The sequence below is a fragment of the Saimiri boliviensis genome, chromosome 2 (assembly GCF_048565385.1).
Source record: "Saimiri boliviensis isolate mSaiBol1 chromosome 2, mSaiBol1.pri, whole genome shotgun sequence".
In the NCBI taxonomy this organism is placed as follows: Eukaryota; Metazoa; Chordata; class Mammalia; order Primates; family Cebidae; genus Saimiri; species Saimiri boliviensis.
This window is the reverse complement of record NC_133450.1, coordinates 62,570,324-62,593,724: the sequence shown is the minus strand read 5'-3', so window position 1 is coordinate 62,593,724 and position 23,401 is coordinate 62,570,324. Positions and strand designations below refer to the sequence as shown.

The window sequence follows — 23,401 nt, the reverse complement described above, 5'->3', positions numbered from 1 at the left end:
GTATCTAAATGCGACTATCTTCATTTTTGTAATGAATTTTTATTCTTACCCAAACTTTTAAACATCAACAAGGTACTGAACATAAATATGAGACTTTAACCTTAAAATATGGGAAACTGAGCTCTTTCAAAGCTGAGGTGGAGAGGGTGTAGATTAGTAATTATATATTCCCACACCTACCGTCTTACATTAGGGAAGAAAGTACCTCAAGTCTCATTTAATGCTCTTAGTCACTAGTATTGAATGCTTGATTTTAATAGTAAATAAAGAACCACATAATTATTGACCCTCAATCTTTCTCAGATGTCTTAACTGAAGGTTCAAAAAAACTGACTCTGTAACATCCCAAACACTGAAACCATCATTTTTTTTTTTTTTTTTTGAGACGGAGTTTCACTCTTGTTACTCAGGCTGGAGTGCAATGGTGTGATCTCGGCTCACCACAACCTCTGCCTCCTGGGTTCAGGCAATTCTCCTGCCTCAGCCTTCTGAGTAGCTGGGATTACAGGCATGTGCCACCATGCCCAGCTAATTTTTCGTATTTTTAGTAGAGACGGGGTTTCACCAAGTTGACCAGGATGGTCTCGATCTCTTGACCTCATGATCCACCCGCCTTGGCCTCCCAAAGTGCTGGGATTACAGGCTTGAGCCACCACGCCCGGCCCCACCATCATTCTATACTAGTCGTGTTTTCAATTTGGAAGAGAAATAGATAATTCTAGAAATCAAAATTAAAAATCAGAACTTCATACCTTGTGCAAGCATGTTAAATTCCAAGAACAGTGCTATGTGGTAAAGTTCCATGGCTTCTTCTGCCCTGGTCATGTTTGGCTTTCCTGCGACGAGAGCCTGAACTTCACTGAGACTCCCAACAGAGGGGCTACAGTGCAAAACAGAGAGGTCCACCACGTCGGTATACATACAGTGTAATATCACTTTTGCATATTTTTTTGGTATAATCGACTCATCTAATATAATTCTTGTGGGAGTCCTCAAAGTTCGGTCTGTGATTTCTTCACCAGTTCGTATCCTCCTTTGCAATAAATTTCGAAAAAATGGGGACCGTGCAGAAATAACAGCCTTGTGGGCTTTGAGCTCTTCATCTAAACAGTTCTGATTTCCACCAAAAGCTTCAACCAGTTCAGAGTCTGACGAAAAACTAAGGACGACATCATAATAGCACATGTAATCAAAGAGTCCACGCATATCTACATCAAGGGAATTTGGTGTTCCAAATTCTTCACTAAGCTGAACAAGGATATCGACGTTTTGAAACCTTGAGTCCTCCATTCCAAACTCTCCTGTATAAAGGTAGTGTAACAAAGCAGAAAACATGGGCATATCAATACCAGCTGTATTGATGTCCATTATTATCTCTGCCCCATACTCAGGTGAGGAAGAAAGCAGTGTTTTAAAAAATGGACATCTTGCTGCCAAAATGGCACGATGAACAGGAAAACAAGTTTCTTGAAATATTAAGTCTACATCAGTACAATACTTGTACTCATAAAGATCAGCCATATCTTTCTGCAATGTCCGGGCTTCTGGTCTAGCCAAACTGGCTTGTAGAGAAAGCTCCTTTAATGCTGACGTTCCCTCATATTCCTCCACTAATGCATTGACATCTCTAACATCCCACCCAGAGAGGAGTTCTCGCATCTGCTTGGCATGATCGGCAGACCTATTAGATTTTCGACGCTTAATAAACTTCTTTTTGAGGGTGGCAAGGCCAGAGGTTCTCTTTTTTTTGTCTTGTGGTTTCTCATGGCCATGGTCAAGGCTATACAATTTTGATTCGCAACCATAGCCTTGCTGAGAATAGGATGATGTCCCTAAGAAGAAAATTAAACAAATGAAAATTTGTTTCTTTTTTCTTAACATTCATTTTTAACATCGAACATTTTTCATGCTGAAAAATTTGCAAGCAGACATTACTGAACCACTCAAAATTGCATTTGTTTTGTATAAAGAAAAAGTTCAAATAACTCATTTTAGTTTTCAATTTAATTTTTAGAAATGGAGTCTCACTCTGTTGCCCAGGCTGGAGTACAATGGCAAGATCATAGTTCACTGCAGCCTCAAACTTCCGGGCCCATGGGATTCTCCCTAACTTCAGCTTCCCCAGTAGCTAGGAGTAAGGCGCGTGTCACCATGCCTGGCTAATTAAAAAAAAAAAAACAAAAAAAACACCTTTTTTTTTTTTTTTTGGTAGAGATAGGGTCTCACTTATATTGCCCAGGCTGGTCTTGAACTCCTGTCCTAGCCCCATGTAATCTTCCTGCCTTGGCCTCCTAAAGTGTTGGGATTACAGGTATAAGCAAGCCACAGTGATCAGTCTACATTTTTTTATATTAAATAAGAAATAGGGACAAACAGAGCAAATTAGTCCAATTTTTTTTAGAAAAAGTCTTTCATCCCCTGGCTATCAAAGAACATATAGATCTCAATCATGGGTTTTTTTAGGAAATGAAAAGTAGGCAGAGTTGTAAATTAAGAATATTACTTGTATATAATTGTGAAATGTTTCTTTTTCTTAATTATACAAGTCTGCATTTGTATGGGCAAAATAAATGAAACGGGACATATGTACTTTGCTGTTTTCACACCAATGGAGATTGCTAATTTGCCTAGGTTAACTGGCAATTATGGTTAAAACACAGAAAAGCTCAACTGTGCTACAAGCGGTTTGTTTAGGATAAAAATCATACAAGCCAGATTTAAGATTTACATTTGTTGGGGAAAAAATCTAGATGCTGCAGAATTATTATAATAACTACAGCTCACTTCTCTTGTCGTCCGAAGAGACTACCGAAAACACAATTCTATTTATAGTCACAAAAGAAAATGAAGTTAGGAAAACTGAAAGTTACCTATAAAAGTCTGTTGGGCCTGTGAATTTCCCCCTACCCTCGGGGAACATGAATGAGGATAATTAGATGCATTAGCACCCATTTTCTTCAGTCACTCAGGCATTCCGTCTGCTGGTTCTTCAGAGCATAATCCCAGAGGCCTTTATGAACCTTCAACCCTGGATCCAGCAGCCTCTTTTCATCCATTTCTTGATATGAAACAAAAATAATTTAATTCATTTTTTCAAGTGTATCTCAAATCACAGTTGTTGTTTTTTTTTAAAGCTACTGAAAACTGGTTTCTTTCACAAATAACATGTTGTCAAATTCACATGTTAAATTTTCATAAAATGTAAATAAATCTTTAAGCTTTAATTATCAATCTGTGTTAGCTGCAATTTTGAGCCATAAAATGTACCAATTATATATTTTCTAAGCCAGTAAAAAGTAACATATCAGACCAACTTAAATATATAGTTACAGGAATAATATTTCAAAACACAGGGAAAAGAATTTGGACTGAAAATAAATGTTTTAAATCCTCAGAGATAACCACCATTCATTATTATCTAACATTGTAAGCAGTTTACAAATGTTTAAGAGGTCAACACCAGTACTGCTTGTACAAAGAACACATAATTCATCAGTTTGTTGTTTCTCTGCCTTAAAATAAAGTTGCTGAAAATAAATTTTTAATCTGTATAATTAGGCATTTTACTAAAAGAGGGAGGAGGAAAGGTGAACAATTAAAGCTAAATATATGTAGGCTACTTGCTCTATGGTAATTTTGAAAGAAGTTATTATACACATGGCAAAAGACACGAAACAAAAAATTTTATCTATCCACTCCATAAGGCCCTGAAACAAAAATACTGCTTTCTATTATCTGATATGAAGATTTAAACGAATAGGGCAGTAGCAGTAAATGGCAATTCTAATAATTATAGATTAAATTCTGAACATGGAACCTTAACTCTGAGAGCTGCTAGCAAGAGATGTATGCAAAAAAGAAATTCTAAGAGAGAACAGCACTAATAGAAATACTTCTAAATCTTTACACCATCTGGATACATAAAATTTACTTGACTAAATGGGGTAACAGTTTAAAAAGAGAAAACACAATTTAAAATCTATTATTGGAATTAAGAAACCAACCAGTAGGCAGTTAACCTAGCCTCATAATGAAGAATGAAGTGTTTCAACAAATACAGTGAAAAACACGTACACAAATTATCACAAAAACCCTGCTAGAAACAGAACTGTGTCAAGATGCTTGGAATTTATTTTCATTTGCTAGTGATAAAGCATAACCTTATGAATTCATGTTTAAGAATATTGCTGTTAACATCTGTGTTTTCCTATAATCTTTTATAGACTATATTTATATGAAAACTAATTAATTAATTACTTATTTAGACAGTCTCGCTCTGGCACTCAGGCTGGAGTGCAGTCATGCAATCTTGGCTCACTTTAACCTCCGCCTCCTGGGTTCAAGCGATTCTCCTGCCTCAGCCTCCTGAGTAGCTGGGACTACTGGTGAGTGCCACCGTGTCTGGCTAATATTTGTATTTTTAGTAGAGATGGGGTTTCACCATGTTGGCCAGGCTGGTCTTGAACTCCTGGTCCCAAGTGATCCACCCTCCTTGGCCTCCCAAAGTGATGGGATTATAGATGTGAGCCACTGTGCCAGCCATGAAAATTTATTTATCTAAACATACAATTACCACTTACAGTGTTCAGGATAAGACTGAGAAACTTACTAACTAGATATAGATATTACGAAAAGTAGCAGTAACTCTAATCAAATCATATACTTATATAAGCAAATTTCCTATTTGAAACTTATCTACCTACCTATAAGAACAGTGCCATTAGACTTTACTTCAGTGCATACTACTGGAAGTAAGAAAGGCTGTGGGTAGCCAGATACACAGACAGTACATTCTGTAAGAACTAAAACTACACAGCAAGGATTCTAAAGGGTTTAATACATAGTCTGCCCTTTGTATTCCATGGGTTCTGCACCTATAGTTCAACCAACGGCAGACTGAAAATATTTGGGAGGGGGTGGGGAAGAAAATATTTGGGGAATTAAAAAAAGACTGTTGCAGCTATACTGAATGGTTTTTGAATGTTGTCAATTTTTGCAAAGAAAGGTACTAAAATTACCTGTATTAATTCCACTTCAAACTTAAACACCGGTTAAGTAAAACAAATCTTGGTTTTAAAGCTGAGCTCCACAGAAGCTTCAAGATCCTATCAGGCTTTTTATAGGAGTTCTTTCAAAGAAAATAAGGGCCTCTGAAGGCCAAGTTTGTGGCCTCACTTATAGGTCAAATCCTAATCTCACTCACTAAGGGTTTACATTTAAAACACAAAAAACAGCACAAACAATCCTTTCTCAAAAAAGTTTAAAATATATTAACAAAAATACAGAAGAAAACTTTGCCTTTTGTGAGACGGGAGTTCTGCTCTTGTTGCCCAGGCTGGAGTGCAATGGTGTAATCTCAGCCCACTGCAACCTCTGCCTCCTGGGTTCAAGCGATTCTCCTGCCTCAGCCGCCCTCAGCTGAGATTATAGGCATGTGCCATCATGCCTGGCTAATTTTATATTTTTAGTAGAGACTCAGTTTCTCCATATTGGTCAGGCTGGTCTTGAACTCTTGACCTCAAGTTATCTGCTTGCCTTGGCCTCCCAAAGTGCTGGGATTACAAGTGTGAGCCATTTCTCTGGGCCTAGAATAAAACTATTATGCAAAATAAAAAGCCTTTACTAAAATGAAGGTGGGACAAAGAGTTTTAAGATGAACCTGGAATCCAGGTATAATGGGAGATAGTGAAAATCATATTGAAGTGTTTCTAAAGGTAAGACAGCATGGTGTCACTCCTATAGCTAGGCCTCTTTTCACTTTCAAGTTCCATATTATTTCTTTTTTTTCTCTCTCTCTCTCTCTTTTATTTCTATTGACTGAGAGTAAACTCAGTAACACAGCACAGAGTATGCTTATGGCACAAAATTGTTCAAATAAAACAAGGAAGAATACAGCTTTCCCTGTGGATGAAGAAAAATCAGAAGCGTCTTTAGAAGTGGACAAGAGCTTACTACTCTTTACGACACGTATATGTATGCACACACGTTACTATTTTTATCTGAGAATCTTGTATGGTTTGTAGAGACTCAGGATGCTACATGTTGAGCATGTAATCAGAGAATCCCAAATCTGAAATGCTCCAAAATCCAATACTTTTTGAGTGCTGAGAGGATGCCACAAGTGGAAAATTCTGGAGCTGTCTTCTTTGCTTTCTGATGGTTCAATGTACATAAACTGTTTCATATACAATATTATTTAAAATATTGTATAAAATTACCTTCAGGCTATGTCTATAAAGTGTGTATGAACCATAAATGAATTTTGGATTTAGGCCTGGGTCCCCTACCAAGCTATCTTATTACTATCTATCTTATTATCTTGTGTAGACACAAATATTCCAAAATTGGAAAAATCCCAAAACCTGAAACACTTCTGGTTCCAAGCATTTCGGATAAGGAATACTCAGTGTGTACTACAGTGGTTTAATACTTAAACCATGTCAAAAATGCCTTAAAAAAAAAAAAACAAACAAACAAACCAAAAAAAAAAAAAAAACAAAAAACCTCTGGTAAGGGAAGAACACCAAGAAAGAAGAAAACAAAATTTAAAAAGCTCTATTTTATCATGAGCACAATTAGATATTCTAAAACAATTATACAAGAGTTATATAACATCAATGGCCCCTATGGAGAAACAAGAAAAAGTTGCAAACACTAAAGGAAGTCAGAGGCTGAGAGCTAAGGATGTTTGGTCATTTGGGACTACAATAAGCAGTAGTAGCTGCTGGGAGACCTAGGGTTTTGCCTTAGAGAGGTGGCCTGAAATACAAGTGTTTTTGGGATTTAAGGAAGGTCTCTTCCTGGTAGCTCCTGCTTAATAGGAACTCCTTTCAGGATGAACTGATTTGGGGACATCCATATATCCTACTGGAGCTCTACATACTAAAACAAACACAGACCTTAGAAGGCCAAGGGAGGTTGGGGAGGTCTGCCTGGATCAGATGTATCCCTTGAGTTGAGTCTACCTATATGCCCCAGTTCCAAAGCCTCATGGGTAACCCTGACTATAGTTCTAGTAGTACAGCAATATTTCTTCTCAAAATTAATTCAGGGATTAGTTTCATTACTTCTCAGGTAACCAAATCCTATGCCAAATGGTACTGAGTATTATGTTATTTATTTCTTAATCTAAACCATTACTTTTAGATGTGGGTAATGAGACCTAGTCTCAGTCTAATCTCTCCAGCAATGTGTTCTCTCCAGGTAAGGCTGGTCTCTCTCCTACAGACATCCAATATTTGGATGATGTAAAGGAGAGGGGAGTAAGGAGAGGGAAGAGGAGAGAAGGTCTACAGGACTTGGAGAGGCCCAGAAGACACAAATGGCTGATGAATCCTTTTTCTAGAATCACCATTCTGGGGGACTCCCTCTTAATAGCACATGATCAGTCCCAATCAGATGATGCTGACTGTCTTATAATAAAATAATAAAACAAACTCCAGTGATCATGGCAGACCCAACTGTGGGGTGGGGGTGGGGAATCACGTTGAATGCAAGAGAAACTAAACAACCCTATGAGACATTTTTTTAAAAAAGAGAAGTCAACTTTCTCCTCTCTAAGCTACCCCCTGCATCTCAGCCCCAAAAAGAAAGCCCCAGGCCAGCATTTTCCAAAGTGTTTTCCCAAAATTTAGAAAATGTAGAATTAAACAAAGCCAAGTTTCTTTACTTGAGGACATCTGAGCACCTTTTAAAGTGCTAAGGTTGATTGTAAAGAGGGAGTATTCAGCATGATCTAAAGAAGCCCTGTTGCTCCCATAGAGCATAAATAAATGAACTTGCATAACACACTCTGGAAAATGCTGATCTTTGCCATTACACTTTTTATTGCTTCATGCAACAGAAAAAACTGCGGGAATTAAGGTTTCTAGGATTCTGTTATCTCTGTCACTAATTTACCATGTATGTAGGACATGTCACATGTGATATCTATGGGCCTCAGTTACTGTATCTGTAAAATAAGGGTGCTGAAAAAGAAACCCAAAAATTTAATGAAGTTGTATGGTTTATTAATCTAGGAAATAAGAATGAGGAACCCCTCCTTCCTTCCCTTCCTTTCTTTTCTATTTTTAATATATATTTTATTGCATTTTAGGTTTTGGGGTACATGTGAAGAATATGCAAGACTGCTGCACAGGTACACACATGGCAGTGTGGTTTGCTGCCTTCCTCCCCATCACCTATATCTGGCATTTCTCCCCATGTTATCCCTCCCCAACTCCCCACACTCCCTGTCCCTCCCCTAGTTCCCCCCAACAGACCCCAGTGTGTAATGCTCCCCTCCCTGCGTCCATGTGTTCTCATCGTTTAACACCGCCTCTGAGTGAGAACATGCGGTGTTTGATTTTCTGCTCGTGTCAGTTTGCTGAGAATGATGGTTTCCAGGTTCACCCATGTCCCTACAAAGGACACGAACTCATCGTTTTTGATGGCTGCATATATGTGCCACATTTTCCCTGTCCAGTGTATCATCGATGGGCATTTGGGTTGGTTCCAAGTCTTTGCTATTGTTAACAGTGCTGCAATGAACATTTGTGTGCATGTGTCCTTAGAACAGAATGATTTATAATCCTTTGGATATATACCCAGTAACGGGATTGCTGGGTCAAATGGAATTTCTACTACTAGGTCCTTGAGGAATTGCCACACTGTCTTCCACAATGGCTGAACTAATTTACACCCCACCAACAATGCAAAAGTGTTCCTATTTCTCCACATCCTCTCCAGCATCTGTTGTCTCCAGATTTTTTTTTTTTTTTTTTTTTTTGAGACAGAGTTTCGCTCTTGTTGCCCAGGCTGGAGTGCAATGGTGCGATCTTGGCTCACCGCAAACTCCGCCTCCTGGGTTCAGGCAATTCTCCTGCCTCAGCCTCCTGAGTAGCTGGGATTACAGGCACACGCCACCATGCCCAGCTAATTTTTAGTATTTTTAGTAGAGACAGGGTTTCACCATGTTGACCAGGATGGTTTCGATCTCTTGACCTCGTGATCCACCCGCCTCGGCCTCCCAAAGTGCTGGGATTACAGGCTTGAGCCACCGCACCCGGCCTCTCCAAATTTTTTAATGATCATCATTCTAACTGCATGAGATGGTATCTCAATAGTTTTGATTTGCATTTCTCTAATGACCAGTGATGATATTTTTTCATATGTTTATTGGCCTCATATATGTCTCCTTTGTAAAGTGTCTGTTCATATCCTTCTCCCCCTTTGAATGGGTTTTTTTTTTTCTTGAAAATTTGTTTTAGTTCTTTGTAGATTCTGGATATTAGCCCTTTGTCAGATGGGTAGATTGCAAAAATTTTTTCCCATTCTGTTGGTTGCCAATTCACTCTAATGACTGTTTCTTTTGCTGTGCAGGAGCTCTGAAGTTTGATTAGGTCCTATTTGTCTATTTTGGCTTTTGTTGCCAATGCTTTTGGTGTTTTAGTCATGAAGTCCTTGCCTATGCCTACGTCCTGAACGGTTTTGCCTAGATTTTCTTCTAGGGTTTTTATGGTGTTAGGTCTTATGTCTAAGTCTTTAATCCATCTGGAGTTAACTTTAGTGTAAGGTAACAGGAAGGGGTCCAGTTTCTGCTTTCTACACATGGCTAGCCATTTTTCCCAACACCATTTATTAAACAGGGAATCCTTTCCCCATTGCTTGTTTTTGTCAGGTCTGTCAAAGATCAGATGGTTGCAGATGTGTGGCATTGCCTCCAAGGCCTTTGTTCTGTTCCCTTGGTCTATAGCTCTGTTTTGGTACCAGTACTATGCTGTTTTGATTACCGTAGCCTTGTAGTATAATTTGAAATCAGGTAGTGTGATGCCTCTAGCTTTGTTCTTTTTGCTTAGAATTGACTTGGCTATGCAGGCTCTCTTTTGGTTCCATATGATGTATAAGGTGTTTTTTTCCAGTTCTGTGAAGAAGGTCATTGGTAGCTTAATGGGGATAGCATTGAATCTGTAAATTACTTTGAGCAGTACGGCCATCTTCACGATATTGATTCTTCCTAACCATGAGCATGGAATGTTTCTCCATCTGTTTGTGTCCTCTCTTATGTCGTTGAACAGTGGTTTGTAGTTCTCCTTGAAGAGATCCTTTACATTCTTTGTTAGTTGCATTCCTAGGTATTTTTTTCTCTTCGTAGGAATTGTGAATGGCAGTTCGTTCTTAATTTGGCTCTCTTTAAGTCTGTTATTGGTGTACAGGAATGCTTGTGATTTTTGCACGTTGATTTTATATCCTTAGACTTCGCTGAAGTTGCTTATCAGTTTCAGGAGATTTTCGGCTGAGACGATGGGGTCTTATAAATATACAATGATATTGTCTGCAAATAGAAACAATTTGACTTCCTCCTTTCCTAACTTAATACTCTTTCTTTTTCTTGCCTGATTGCTCTGCTAGAACTTCCAATACTATATTGAATAGGAGTGGTGAGAGAGGGCATCCTTGTCTAGTGCCAGATTTCAAAGGGAATGCTTCCAGTTTTCGCCCATTCAGTATGATATTGGCTGTAGGTTTGTCGTAAACAGCTTTTATTATTTTGAGATACATTCTGTCAATATCTAGTTTATTGAGAGTTTTTAGCATAAAGGGCTGTTGAATTTTGTCAAAGGCCTTCTCTATCTATTGAGATAATTACGTGGTTTTTGTCTTCAGCTCTGTTTATTTGGTGAACTATGTTTATAGACTTGCGTATGTTGAAACAGACTTGTATCCCAGGGATGAAGCCAACTTGATCGTGATCGATAAGCTTTTTGATGTGATGTTGCAATCGGCTTGCCAGTATTTTATTGAAGATTTTTGCATCAATGTTCATCATGGATATTGACCTGAAGTTTTCTTTTCTTGTTGAGTCTCTGCTGGGTTTTGTTATTAGGATGATGTTGGTCTCATAAAATGATTTGGGAAGGATTCCCTCTTTTTGGATTGTTTGGAATAGTTTCAGAAGGAGTGGTACCAGCTCCTCTTTGTATGTTTGGTAGAATTCGACTGTGAACCCATCTGGACCTGGGCTTTTTTTTGGTTGGTAGTCTATTAATTGCTGCCTCAACTTCAGCCCTTGCTATGGATCTATTCAGGGTTTCAACTTTTTCCTGGTTTAGGCTTGGGAGGATGCAACTGTCTAGGAATTTATCCATTTCTTCCAGGTTTACTAGTTTATGTGCAGAGTTGTTTGTAATAATCTCTGATGGTAGTTTGTATTTCTGTGGAATCTGGTGATATCCCCTTTATTGTTTTCTATTGCATCTATTTGATTATTCTCTTTTCTTTTTTATTAATCTGGCTAGTGGCCTATTTTGTTGATCTTTTCAAAAAACCAGCTCCTGGATTTATTGATTTTTTGAAGGGTTTTTTTGTGTCTCTATCTCCTTCAGTTCTGCTCTGCTCTTAGTTATTTCTTATATTCTGCTACAGTCTCTCAGACCACAGTGTAATCAAGTTAGAACTCAGAATTCAGAAACGAACTCAGAACTGCACAGCTTCATGGAAACTGAACAACTGGCTCCTGAATGTTGACTGGATAAACAATGAAATGAAAGCAGATATAAAGATGTTCTTTGAAACCAATGAGAACCAAGACACAACATGCCAGAATCTCTGGGACACATTTAAAGCAGTGTCTAGAGGGAAATATACAGCAATAAATGCCCACATGAGAAGCAAGGAAAGATCTAAAATCGACATCCTATCGTGAAAACTGAAAGAGCTAGAGGAGCAAGATCCTTTCTTTTCTTTTTCTGAAACAGAGTCTCACTCTGTTGCCCAGGCTGGAGAGCAGTGGTGTGATCTCAGCTCACTGCAACTTCCGCCTCGCAGGTTCAAGCTATTCTCCTGCCTCAGCCTCCCAGGTAGCTGGGACTATAGGCATGTACCACCATGCCCTGCTAATTTTTGTATTCTGAATAGACACAGGGTTTCACCAGTTTAGGGAGGCTGGTCTCGAACTCCTGACTCATGATCTGCCTACCTTGGCCTCCTAAAGTGCTGGGATTACAGTCCTGAGCCACTGTGCCCACCCCCCACCTTTTTTTGAGACAGGGTCTTGCTATGCTGCCCAGGCAGGAGTTCACAGCTCACTAGAAAATAAGAATAGGGAACTCCTTCCTCCCTTCCTTTCTTTCCTTTTTTTTGAGACACAGTCTAGCTCTGTTGCCCAGGCTGGAGTACAGTGGCGTGATCTCAGCTCACTGCAACCTCCACCTCCTGGGCTCAAGCCATCCTCCTACCTCAGCCTCCTGAGTAGCTGGGACTACAGGCATGTGCCACCATGCCCAGCTAATTTTTGCGTGTGTGTTTGTGTGTGTGTGTGTGTGTGTGTGTGTGTGTGTGTGTTTCTTTTTGGGTAGAGATAGGCTTTCGTCATGTTGTCCAGGCTAGTCTTGAACTCCTGAGCTCAAGCGATCTGCCTCTCATGGCCTCCCAAAGTCCTGGGATACAGGTGTGAGCTACTGTGCCCAGCTGGAAGGTATTTCCATACTAAATGTTAATCTACAGAGGGGAAAAAAAGGCACCAGAATTTCACATTTTAAAAATATTTCCCTTTCAGTATGACTTTAGGGATAGGATAGGAATGTGGGGGCAAATGTGAATATAAATAAAAGTTAATGGCCTGGCTCAGTGACTCATGCCTATATCATGCCTATAATCCCAGTGCTTTGGGAGACAGAGGCAGGAGGACTGCTCGAGGCCAGGAGTTAGAGACCAGCCTGGGCAACATGGTAGAACCCTATCTTTACAAAAAAAATTTTTTTTACACATATATACACGCATACATAAAATTAGCCAGGTGTAGTGGTACGTGCCTATGGTCCTAGCTACTTAGGAGGCTGAGGCAGGAGGACTGCTTGTGCCAGAAGTTCAAACTGCAGTGAGCTATGATCATATCAACTGCACTCCAGCCTGGGCAAAAGAGTGAGACTTTCTTAAAAACAAAAACAAAAACCCCAAAGAAAAACCATAATGAAAGAGAAATGTAAAACTATACTAATACTTCAATCCTGTCAACAATATTGTTACAGACCATAGGCATTTGGACTCCCCATGTAATGAAAATTAACAAAGGGACAAACAGATTTCCCAGACAAAGCTTTTATTTCGAGGCTTGTCCTACTGTGCTAGAGCATAAGGGAGACAGAAACAGAGGCTGGTTCCCTGAAAAGAGCCAAGGATTTTTTTATTAGCCAAAGTGCAGGAATTGACATCATGGGTAAGGTATGCAGGCCGGGCTGGGCAAAGCATGTGAGGGGTAGGGTATGCAGGTTAGTAAAGCTGGTTGTGATGGTTATCTTGCATATTGGTTAACTGGTGGTCTGGTTGGCAAAAACAAGGCTGTAAATCAATTGCACAGCATTCCTTCCAGAGGTGAGACACTCAGCAACCTTGGTTCAATTTTGGATCTCCTAAGGCCAGTTTCTGTAGTTCTTTAAGTAAAAGGTATGGTTAAACATTATGAAAGCACAGAAGAATGGCTATATTCTTTGTATGACTAAAGCCTTGGGATTAGTGGGTATAGTGCCAGTGAGGCAGTGGTGTGGGATTTGTTATTAGTGGAAATGCACGAAAGAGTGCTAGTGGGGGTGAGCAGAAGCCAGGCCCCATCCCCATTCTGTTCTTAATATGATATATTATTCAAACCAAGAAACATGAGAGTGAAAAGGGGTACATACCACAGGGGATGCCAGAACACATGTGGCCCAGGTCTGGGCAGGCAAAGTGGGATGAATGGTCATACCTATAGCTAAATCTCACATTTCCAGAGCAGCTTAGAAATAAAACAAAGTTTTAAAAGAAATAAAGAAGGCTAGGTGTGGTGGCTCACACCTGTAATCCCAGAAATTTGGGAGGCTGAGGTGGGAGGATTACTTGAGCCCAGGAGTTCCAAGACCAACCTTGGAAACCTAGTGAGACCCTGTTTCTGTTAAAAAATAAATAAAATTTCTTAAAAAGAAAAAAAAACCAAATCTAAATTAACAGAAAATGGCTTCCCTTGTCATACCCAATCATGTTTTACTTAACGTAACAACACTGAGAGTTTACTATATGTCAGCCTGTTCTTAGAGCTTCCACATGTATTAACTAATTATCCCAGTAGGTATCTTTTTGACTGATGGGGCTAAGGTTGGTAACTTGCCCAAAGTCACAAAGAGCTAGGATTACTTTGTTTCTTTGTAAAACTTCAGTTCTATTCTTGACTACATTTCAAGAGCAACAAGACAAAAAGAGACTGTGAATACCAAGCAAAAGCAGAATCAGCAATAAACCCATCTTTTGAAGGTATCTTCAAAAAGAGACTAGAGGGGGAGTTTAGAAAGCCACAACCAAGCTAGTATGTCTCTTTGGAGCCACTGAACATAGAGGCAGATGACCTCCACCTAGCACTGAAAACCCTAAAAATACCAATGACATAAAACAACAATATTTAAGACAGCAGCAACTCACTAAGGAAAAGAAGAATTATGGTCCATTAAAAATATTAAGACAGAGTTAGTGAGTTGCAGAGGTGGGCCTAGAATTCGGTTTCTTGTATCTATGTATAATCTTATCTTTGCATTTTTTTCTCTAAAATTTGAAGGAAAAATGTCCAGAGTAGACAAATATAATTCCACTCCAGAAGTGGGAAGTGAATACACACCTGACAGCGTACTTTTTGTGTTTAAAACGATCACTCACATGGAGCAAAAAATGACTTAACCGAAAGGAAAGCATATGAAATCAAAGCAAAAGTAAAGTGGCTTTCAGAATATTTACAGCTAGACTACATGTTCCTTGATGGCAGGATGACACTTTGTTATGCTTAATCAATCATCCATCCATCCACCCATCTACCATCTGGCTTCAAGAACCAACTGGAATATGTCAAATAAAAAAAGGATAGGTTGCCCTGGCATGGTAGCTCACATCTATAATCCCAGCACTTTAGGAGGCTGAGGCAGGCGGATCATGAGGTCAGAAGTTTGAGAACAGCCTGACCAACCTGATAAAGCCCTGTCTCTACTAAAAATACAAAAAAAAAAAAAAAAAAAAAATTAGCCAGGCATGTGCCTGTAATCCCAGCTAGTCAGGAAGCTGAGGCAGAAGAATCACTTGAACCTGGCAGGTGGAGGTTGCATGCCACTGTACTCTACCCTGGGCAACAGAGCGAGCTCAAAAACAAACAAACAAAAAGGATAGGTTATGCCAGGTGGAACACAACAGGATACATAAGTAACTCCTGTCCCAGTTAGTGTACCACTCTCAGTTCTCATAACCCTACAACTCTATTCTACTAATTCTGAAGCATAATTACTTACATTTCGATTATACTTTAAGTTTCCCAAGGGTAGGTATTTCATTTGTTGATCTTAGAATCCTTACCATTCACCACAGACTACGAAGCATATAGTATTTGAATGAATCTATGTTAGCACTATCATGAATGCTGATAAATATCATGTCCAAGGCCTAAAGGTACATATGTTTTGAGTATGGGTATGAATTAGATCAAAAAGCCTCAAATGGCTGGGCACGGTGGCTCACACCTGTAATCTCAACACTTTGGGAGGCTGAGGCAGGAGGATAGCTTGAGGCCAGGAGTTCAAGGCCAGCCTGGGCAAAACAGTGAGCCCTTGTCTCTACTAAAAACAATTAGGCTGGTTGCAATGGCTCACACCTGTAATCCCAGCACTGAGGCAGGTGGATCACTTGGGATCAGGAGTTTGCAGCTAGCCTGGCCAACACGGCAAAACACTGTCTCTACTAAAAATGCAAAAATTAGCTGGGCGTGGTGGTACATATACCTGTAATCCCAGCTACTTGGGAGGCTGAGGCACGAGAAACTCTTGAATCCAAGAGGTGGAGGTTGTGGTAAGCCAAGATCACATGACTGCACTCCAGCCTGGGTGACAGAGTGAGACTCTGTTTCAAAAACAAAACAAAACAACAATTAGCCAGGCGAGGTGGTGTGTGCCTGTTGTCCCAGCTATTCAGGAGGCTGAGGCGAGAGGATCCTTTGAGACCTAGGAACTGCAGTGAGCTATAGAGCATGCCAGTGCACTGCAGTCTAGGAGGCAGAACAAGATCCTGTCTCAAAAAAAAAAAAAAAAGTCTCAAATGCCATACTAAGGTATTGGGTCTTTGTTCCGAACACAACAGAGCAGGCGCCCCCAAACTTTTTACACAGGGGGCCAGTTCACTGTCCCTCAGACCGTTGGAGGGCCGCCACATACTGTGCTCCTCTCACTGACCACCAATGAAAGAGATGCCCCTTCCTGAAGTGTGGCGGGGGGCCGGATAAATGGCCTCAGGGGGCTGCGGGCCGTAGTTTGGGGACGCCTGCAATAGAGGAACGACTGGAGCAAAGCACAGAATAGTAGGAGAAAAGCAGAACCATTATACTTCTGTTATAGAAAGACTACTGGAAGATGCTTGATCTACAAAAAGATGCTCGATGCAGAAAGACTTGTCAGAGGATTCTTGCTATAGTCCTGGAAAGTAAGTGTTAATAAAGTCCTGGCTTTATCTCTAAAATGGGGACAATACAATAACACCTAATTTGCAAGGTTGTTTTAAGAGTTAAGATAATATGGACTGCTGGCCAGGCGTGGTGACTCATGCCTGTAATGCTGGCACTTCAGGAGGCTGAGGCAGGCAGCTCGCGTGAGTTTAGGAGTTTGAGACCAGCCTAGGCAACATAGCAAGACCCCGTGTCTAAAAAAAAAAAAAAAAAAGTTAGAAGAAAAAAAGATAATATGGGCTGCCGCTTGGAAAGCAGAAACAGGAGCCCATGAAAAGAAAAATCTTTTGAGGAACTTGGGCCTGTGCCAGGTCTGACCTGGACTGGATGAACTACATCTTAAAGATGTTGAAATAGTCTTTAAAAAATTCAGTTTCTAGCCACTTAAAGCAGAGAATCAATTCCTGGAAAGCGGTGAGTTAAGAATGTATGTGGCTACACTGTGATGACATGAATGGGCCTCTCCCACTCTGCTACCTTTACCTCAGAGCTCACACTCAAAATGCTTCAGTCTGACCTACAACCTCAAATAAGGTCCTCCTGAAGCAATAGATGGAAAATGGGAATTAGAGGGCTGAAAATGGCCGCACAGAGGGAAGCCTGACTCTAGGCCAATGGGTGTCACTTATTCATCTTATCTGGGTCTTTGGCAGAGAACCTGAGCAGTGATGCCTACAGCAGTCAGTGCAGAAGCTGCCTTGGCCTGGCCATCCCCAAAACTTTTGTTGTCTTCTAGCAGCTAGAATCTCCCAAAACTGAAGTAGCTCTGGAAGGAGCCTGAAAAGTTTTCCCCAAAAGCCAGGAAAAATAGCCTATAAGCAGAGGGTAAAAAATTATGATGAGGTCCTGCAAGATAAACTGTAGAACTTGTCCAATCAACTTTCATAGGTAATGGTACCTGCCATTTAGAGCCTCTGTGTTTATGATATAGAAAACAAGCACTGAGCCAGGCATACAATATTTGATTGAACAAAGGAAATCACTGTTCTAGTCAGGGACAACTGTTTTTATTTTTGGCTTGACAGTGTACAGATAGATGGTTCACTCCGGATTTAGAGACAGTGATAAAACTGAGTCTAGATTTGAGCTTACATATTTTTATTTTTGAGCCGTCGCCCAGGCTGGAAGGCAGTGGTGCGATCTCGGCTCACTGCGACTTCCACCATCCGGGTTCAAGCGATTCCTCTGCCTCAGCCCCCAAAGTAGCTGGGATTACAGGCATGCATCCCTACACCTGGTTAATTTTTTTATTTTTAGTAGAGACAGGGTTTCACCACATTGGCCAGGCTGGTCTCAAACTCCTGACCTCTGGTGTTCCGCCAGCCTTGGCCTCTCAAAAGTGCTGGGATTACATTCGTGAGCCATGGCGCCTGGCCTAGATTTGAGTTTAAAGAGGATTTGCAAAGAGAAATAGAACTGACATCAGAGAATACATTCAAATAAACTGAATTTAAAGGAAAAAAAATCCAATTTCTCCTAAATTCCGTTCAAAGCCAAAACATTCAGATTTTGTTACCAACTTAGCAAATGTTAAAAATAGAAGGGTATATTTCTTGTTGATAAGTTACTGTGGGTTCCACTAGTAGAGCTGGAGAGATGAGCAAACATGCTGGGTAAACCCTATAGTAAGCCTGAGACTATGGCTGCACAGACAGAAGAGGAGGACAAAGAACAAAACAGAAACCCAAAGGTTTCCTTACTCAGGGCAGTCTTCACCAAGACAGTTCAAATTCCAAACTGTTAGATAATCAAAGGAATAGGCATGTGAATGGCCCTACGAATTATTCAAATTCTTATAAATAGGAAGATATAATGGCTTAGGAGTTGAATGTACTTATACAGTAAAATTCTGTTTTTCTTCACATTATGGAGACTAAGAGCCTAAATAAATATGGAAGTGGGGGACCCATTACTTTAAATTTTCAGTGAAAAAGAATTACAAGCTATATATAATGGCTTAATATTGGCTACTCAGACCATTCTGATGAGCTCCTGCCCATCAGAATACCTGCTATTTAAAGAATCTTTGTTGGCATGTCAAACGAAAAATGTGTTCCTCTTGAGTTTCTTCTGAAGTCTACAGTTAGAATCTTGTATATAGTGGTCCTTGTAAAAGAAGTACTAGTGGTTGTGATGATGAACAAGTTTTGAGAATGTTCAGCTGTAACAGACATCAACAAGGCCTCTTATGAAAAACGAGAAATAGAAAACCAGACAAAACTCTTACCCTCACAAGGATTATTAGAGGACTTTTTTGTAACTATGATAATTTTTCTTCAACCCCATTGCTTGTCCTGTGCTACCCACTTGTAGCAGAACACTAGGAGAGGATATTACAGCCTAAATATATCAGAATGAAACAGATATTCTTGGCCTTGTTAAGGCAATGCAAGTCTGCTTCTTAAAACACTATTTTACATTTGTTTAGGATCTTGTCTTAGTCTGTTTTCTGTTGCTATAACAGAATAGCATAAACTGAGTGATTTAAAAAGAAAAGAAATTTATTTCTTAAAGTTCTGGAGGGTGGGAGGTCCAAGACCACCACTGTATCTGCTGAGGGCCTTCCTGCTGTGCCATAACATGGCTAAGGGCATCACATAGCAAGAGGGCAAGAGCACACATGTCAGCTCAGGTCTCTCTTCCTCTTATAAAGACACCAGCCCCATTATGACACCCCCACCCTGATGATTTTATCTAATCCTAATTACTTTCCAAAGGCTCTATGTTCAATTGACATACAAAGGGGATTAAGTTTCCAACACATGAAATGTGGGGAACAGCAAACCATAGTAGGTATCTATAATAAAAATTAAGATAATACATATGAGGTCCTTATCGTAGAACACATAGTGAAGAATGCTCACCAAACTGGTAAGGGGGATGGTGGAGAGGAAGAAGGAAACGATTACTGAGGTCTCTACCTCGTATAAATGAGTGGTTACAATGCTGTGAACCAAGATACATACAGGAGAAGCAATTTACGGGTGCCCTGGGGGTGATAAAGGTAATGGGTTTGAAGTCTGAGAAAGACATTATGAAGAAGGCTAGGGTGGCTCAGGCCTGTAATCCCAGCACTATGGGAGGCTAAGGAAGACTGTCTGAGGCCAGGAGTTCAAGACCAGCCTGGGCAACATAACACCCCATCTCTCTTTAAAAAACAAAGACATAAACAAGGAAGAAACAATTCAAACAGAACATAAAGAAGTCTAAAAACAAAAGCTTTCTAATATCTCATTTCTAAAGATACTATTCCTTGTATTACAATACAGCATTCTCCCAAGATAATTCATTTATCTTTAAATGAGGATATTATTTATAAATGGCTTATAAATGCTTGTAAAAAGATGAATGGAAAGTCTACGAAGTAATGGTGCTTATTTCTTGAGGCTCAAAGTTATTTCTGGCACAACTTCACAGTACTGCACAGCACCCAGCAAAATATGAGTGATCGCAAACTTCTCTTAAGATCGGAGTCTGTGTTCTCCTAATAGTATATGTATCTATACTATTATCTTATATATAACAGTAAGATACTTGGTTATTAATATATTTTATTATCTAAGATTTTTAGACATTTCTTAAAACTCAAATTTTCTTTACCATTTGTCTTATTCTGTCTTCCCTGAACAGATGATAACATATCCTTTTGGGTTCACTGCACATGCCCTTCTGCCAAGAAAATAACACCTCAGAGGAAAAGGTTATGTCTTCTATGTGATAATCATTACTGGAATTTCATGTCAACACTAGTATCTTCCCAGCATCCCCCATAGCACAAATACAGTATTTTCTAGATTCATTAATAGAATATGAAAATAAATTACCCATATCATTTTCCCATTTTCAGTTTTCCTATACTTTTTTATTTATTTTTAAGAGGCAGAGTCTGTGTTGCCCAGGCTGAAGTGCAGTGGCACAATTACAGCTTCTAATTCCTGAGATCAAGCAATCCTCTAGCTTCAGCCTCCCAAACAGCTAGGGCAGGTGCATGTCACCACGTCCAGCTAACTTAAAAAATTTTTCTTGGCCGGGCACGGTGGCTCAAGCCTGTAATCCCAGCACTTTGGGAGGCCGAGGCGGGTGGATCACAAGGTCAAGAAATCGAGACCATCCTGGTCAACATGGTGAAAACCCATCTCTACTAAAAATACAAAAAATTAGCTGGGCATGGTGATGCGTGCCTGTAATCCCAGCTACTTGGGAGGCTGAGGCAGGAGAATTGCCTGAACCCAGGAGGCGGAGGTTGCGGTGAGCCGAGATGGCACCATTGCACTCCAGCCTGGGTAACAAGAGCGAAACTCCGTCTAAAAAAAAAAAAATTTTTTTTGTAGAGATGGGGTCTCGCTAATGTGGTCCAGGCTGGTCTTGAACTCTTGGCCTCAAATGGTCCTCCTACCCCGACCTCCCAAAGTGCTGGGATTACAGGGATAAGCCAGCACACCCAGCCCTGTACTTTACTTCCTAGAGATACCTCACAACAATTGATTTTGTCATACAGGTACAAGATACTGGTCGAGACAGGCTGTCATGTGATCCCTGAGTTGTCTCCTTGAAAAGCATTTCTTGCTCCTACCTCAGGGCTCTTCCCTTTGCCTGTACCACTCTTCTGAAACATCTTCACATGGTTCATATTCTCATTTCACTGAAGTCTTTGATCAAATGCCACCTCTCAGAGAAGACTTCCCTGGTTAGCCTATATAAAATAACGTGCTATCCCATCATTTATTATTCCTTTTCTTCAGTTTGTTTTCTTTGCAGTAGTACTTTTCACCACTTGAATTTCATTTATTCAACTCTAAATCCTCACCACATAATACAGTACCTGGCATTAAGTTGAAAACTGCTGAATGAAATTAGTTAAAAAAATTAAACACTGAGATACGTTCATCAGTTTGCTCCTTTCTGCCCGTGGACGCTGCCAAAGAAGCATCGTTAAAGTCTCTCTTCTCCCTGCGATCATGTCTAAGTCAGAGTCTCCTAAAGAGCCGGAACAGCTGAGGAAGCTCTTCATTGGAGGGTTGAGCTTTTAAACAACCGATGAGAGCCTGAGGAGCCATTCTGAGCAATAGGGAATGCTCACAGACTGTGTGGTAATGAGAGATCCAAACACCAAGCGCTCCAGGGGCTTTGGGTTCGTCACGCATGCAACTGTGGAGGAGGTGGATGCAGCCATGAATGCAAGGCCACACAAAGTGGATGGAAGAGTTGTGGAACCAAAGAGAGCTGTCTCAAGAGAGGATTCTCAAAGACCACGTGCCCACTTAACTGTGAAAAAAATATTCGTTGGTGGCATTAAAGAAGACACTGAAGAACATTACCTAAGATTATTTTCAACAGTATGGAAAAATTGAAGTGATTGAAATCATGACTGACAGAGGCAGTTGCAAGAAAAGGGGCTTCGCCTCTGTAACCTTTGATGACATGACTCCGTGGATAAGACTGTCATTCAGAAATACCGTACTGTGAATGGCTACAACTGTGAAGTTAGGAAAGCCCTGTCAAAGCAAGAGATGGCTAGTGCTTCATCCAGCCAAAGAGGTCGAGGTGGTTCTGGAAACTTTGGTGGTGGTCGTGGAGATGGTTTTGGTGGGAATGGCAACTTTGGTCATGGAGGAAACTTCAGTGGTCGTGGTGGCTTTGGTGGCAGCCATGGTGGTGGTGGATACGGTAGCAGTGGGGATGGCTATAATGGATTTGGTAACGATGGAGGCAATTTTGGAGGTGGTGGAAGCTACAATGATTTTGGCAGTTACAACAATCAGTCTTCAAATTTTGGACCCATGAAGGGAGGAAACTTTGGACGCAGAAGCTCTGGCCCCTGTGGTGGTGGCGGCCAATACTTTGCCAAACCACGAAACCAAGGTGGCTATGGCGGTTCCAGTAGCAGCAGTAGCTATGTATGGCAGTGGCAGAAGATTTTAATTAGGAAACAAAGCTTAGCAGGAGAGGAGAGCCAGAGAAGTGACAGGGAAGCTACAGGTTACAACAGATTTGTGAACTCAGCCAAGCACAGTGGTGGCAGGGCCTAGCTGCTACAAAGAAGACATGATTTAGATAAATACTCATGTGTATGGGCAAAAAACTCGAGGACTGTATTTGTGACTAATTGTATAACAGGTTATTTTAGTTTCTGTTCTGTGGAAAGTGTAAAGCATTCCAACAAAGGGTTTTAATGTAGATTTTTTTCTTTTTCTTTTTTTTTTTTTTGCACCCATGCTATTGATTGCTAAATGTAATAGTCTGATCGTGACACTGAATAAATGTCTTTTTTTTTTTTTAATGTGCTGTGTAAAGTTAGTCTACTCTGAAGCCATCTTGGTAAATTTCCCCAACAGTGTGAAGTCAGAATTCCTTCAGGGTGATGTCAGCTTCTATTTGGAATTTATATACAACCTGCTTGGGTGGAGAAGCCATTGTCTTCAGAAACCTTGGTGTAGTTGAACTAATAGTTACTGTTGTGACCTGAAGTTCACGATTAAAAGGGATTACCCAAGCAAAATCATGGAATTATTGGTTATAAAGATGATTGTTGGCACATCCTATGCAATATGTCTAAATTGAATAATGGTACCAGATAAAATTATAGATGGGAATGAAGCTTGTGTATCATCCATTATCATGTGTAATCAATAAACGATTTAATTCTCTAAAAAAAAAAAAAAAAAGAAAAATTTGGTAAGAAAAGCCTTATCTGTAATCATTCTTTAAGATTTAGAGTCCAAAAACTATTTCTTGGGATCCATATTCCTTTACAGTCTAAGCCTCTTAGAAGATTGGATTAGTACTCAGAAACAAAAAAATTCCTAGAAAAAAGCCTCATAGATCACAGCGTACATATATCCTCAAATATGACTCTGTGGATGTTTCCATAAGCAATAATTTTTAAAAACACTGCTTCCTCAATACAGATATGTATACACC

At 40.1% G+C, this 23,401-nt stretch overlaps 1 protein-coding gene and 1 pseudogene across 4 annotated transcripts in view; one reads left to right on the top strand and one right to left on the bottom strand.

Moving 5' to 3' along the window:
* BTBD7 (BTB domain containing 7) overlaps nucleotides 1–23,401 on the bottom strand; it is a 112,890-nt gene that overhangs the window by 60,205 nt on the left and 29,284 nt on the right. For all 4 annotated transcript variants that reach the window (XM_074393447.1, XM_074393448.1, XM_010350549.3 and 1 more), the window contains exons 2-3: nucleotides 2,871–3,058; nucleotides 753–1,832 (exon numbers count right to left, since the gene is read on the bottom strand). In XM_074393447.1, the coding sequence (XP_074249548.1) occupies nucleotides 753–1,832; nucleotides 2,871–2,952 (1,162 nt within the window). In that variant the 5' untranslated portion in view covers nucleotides 2,953–3,058. The remainder of the gene's footprint in view (nucleotides 1–752; nucleotides 1,833–2,870; nucleotides 3,059–23,401) is intronic.
* On the top strand, nucleotides 21,367–22,987 carry LOC120363963 (heterogeneous nuclear ribonucleoprotein A1-like; annotated as a pseudogene).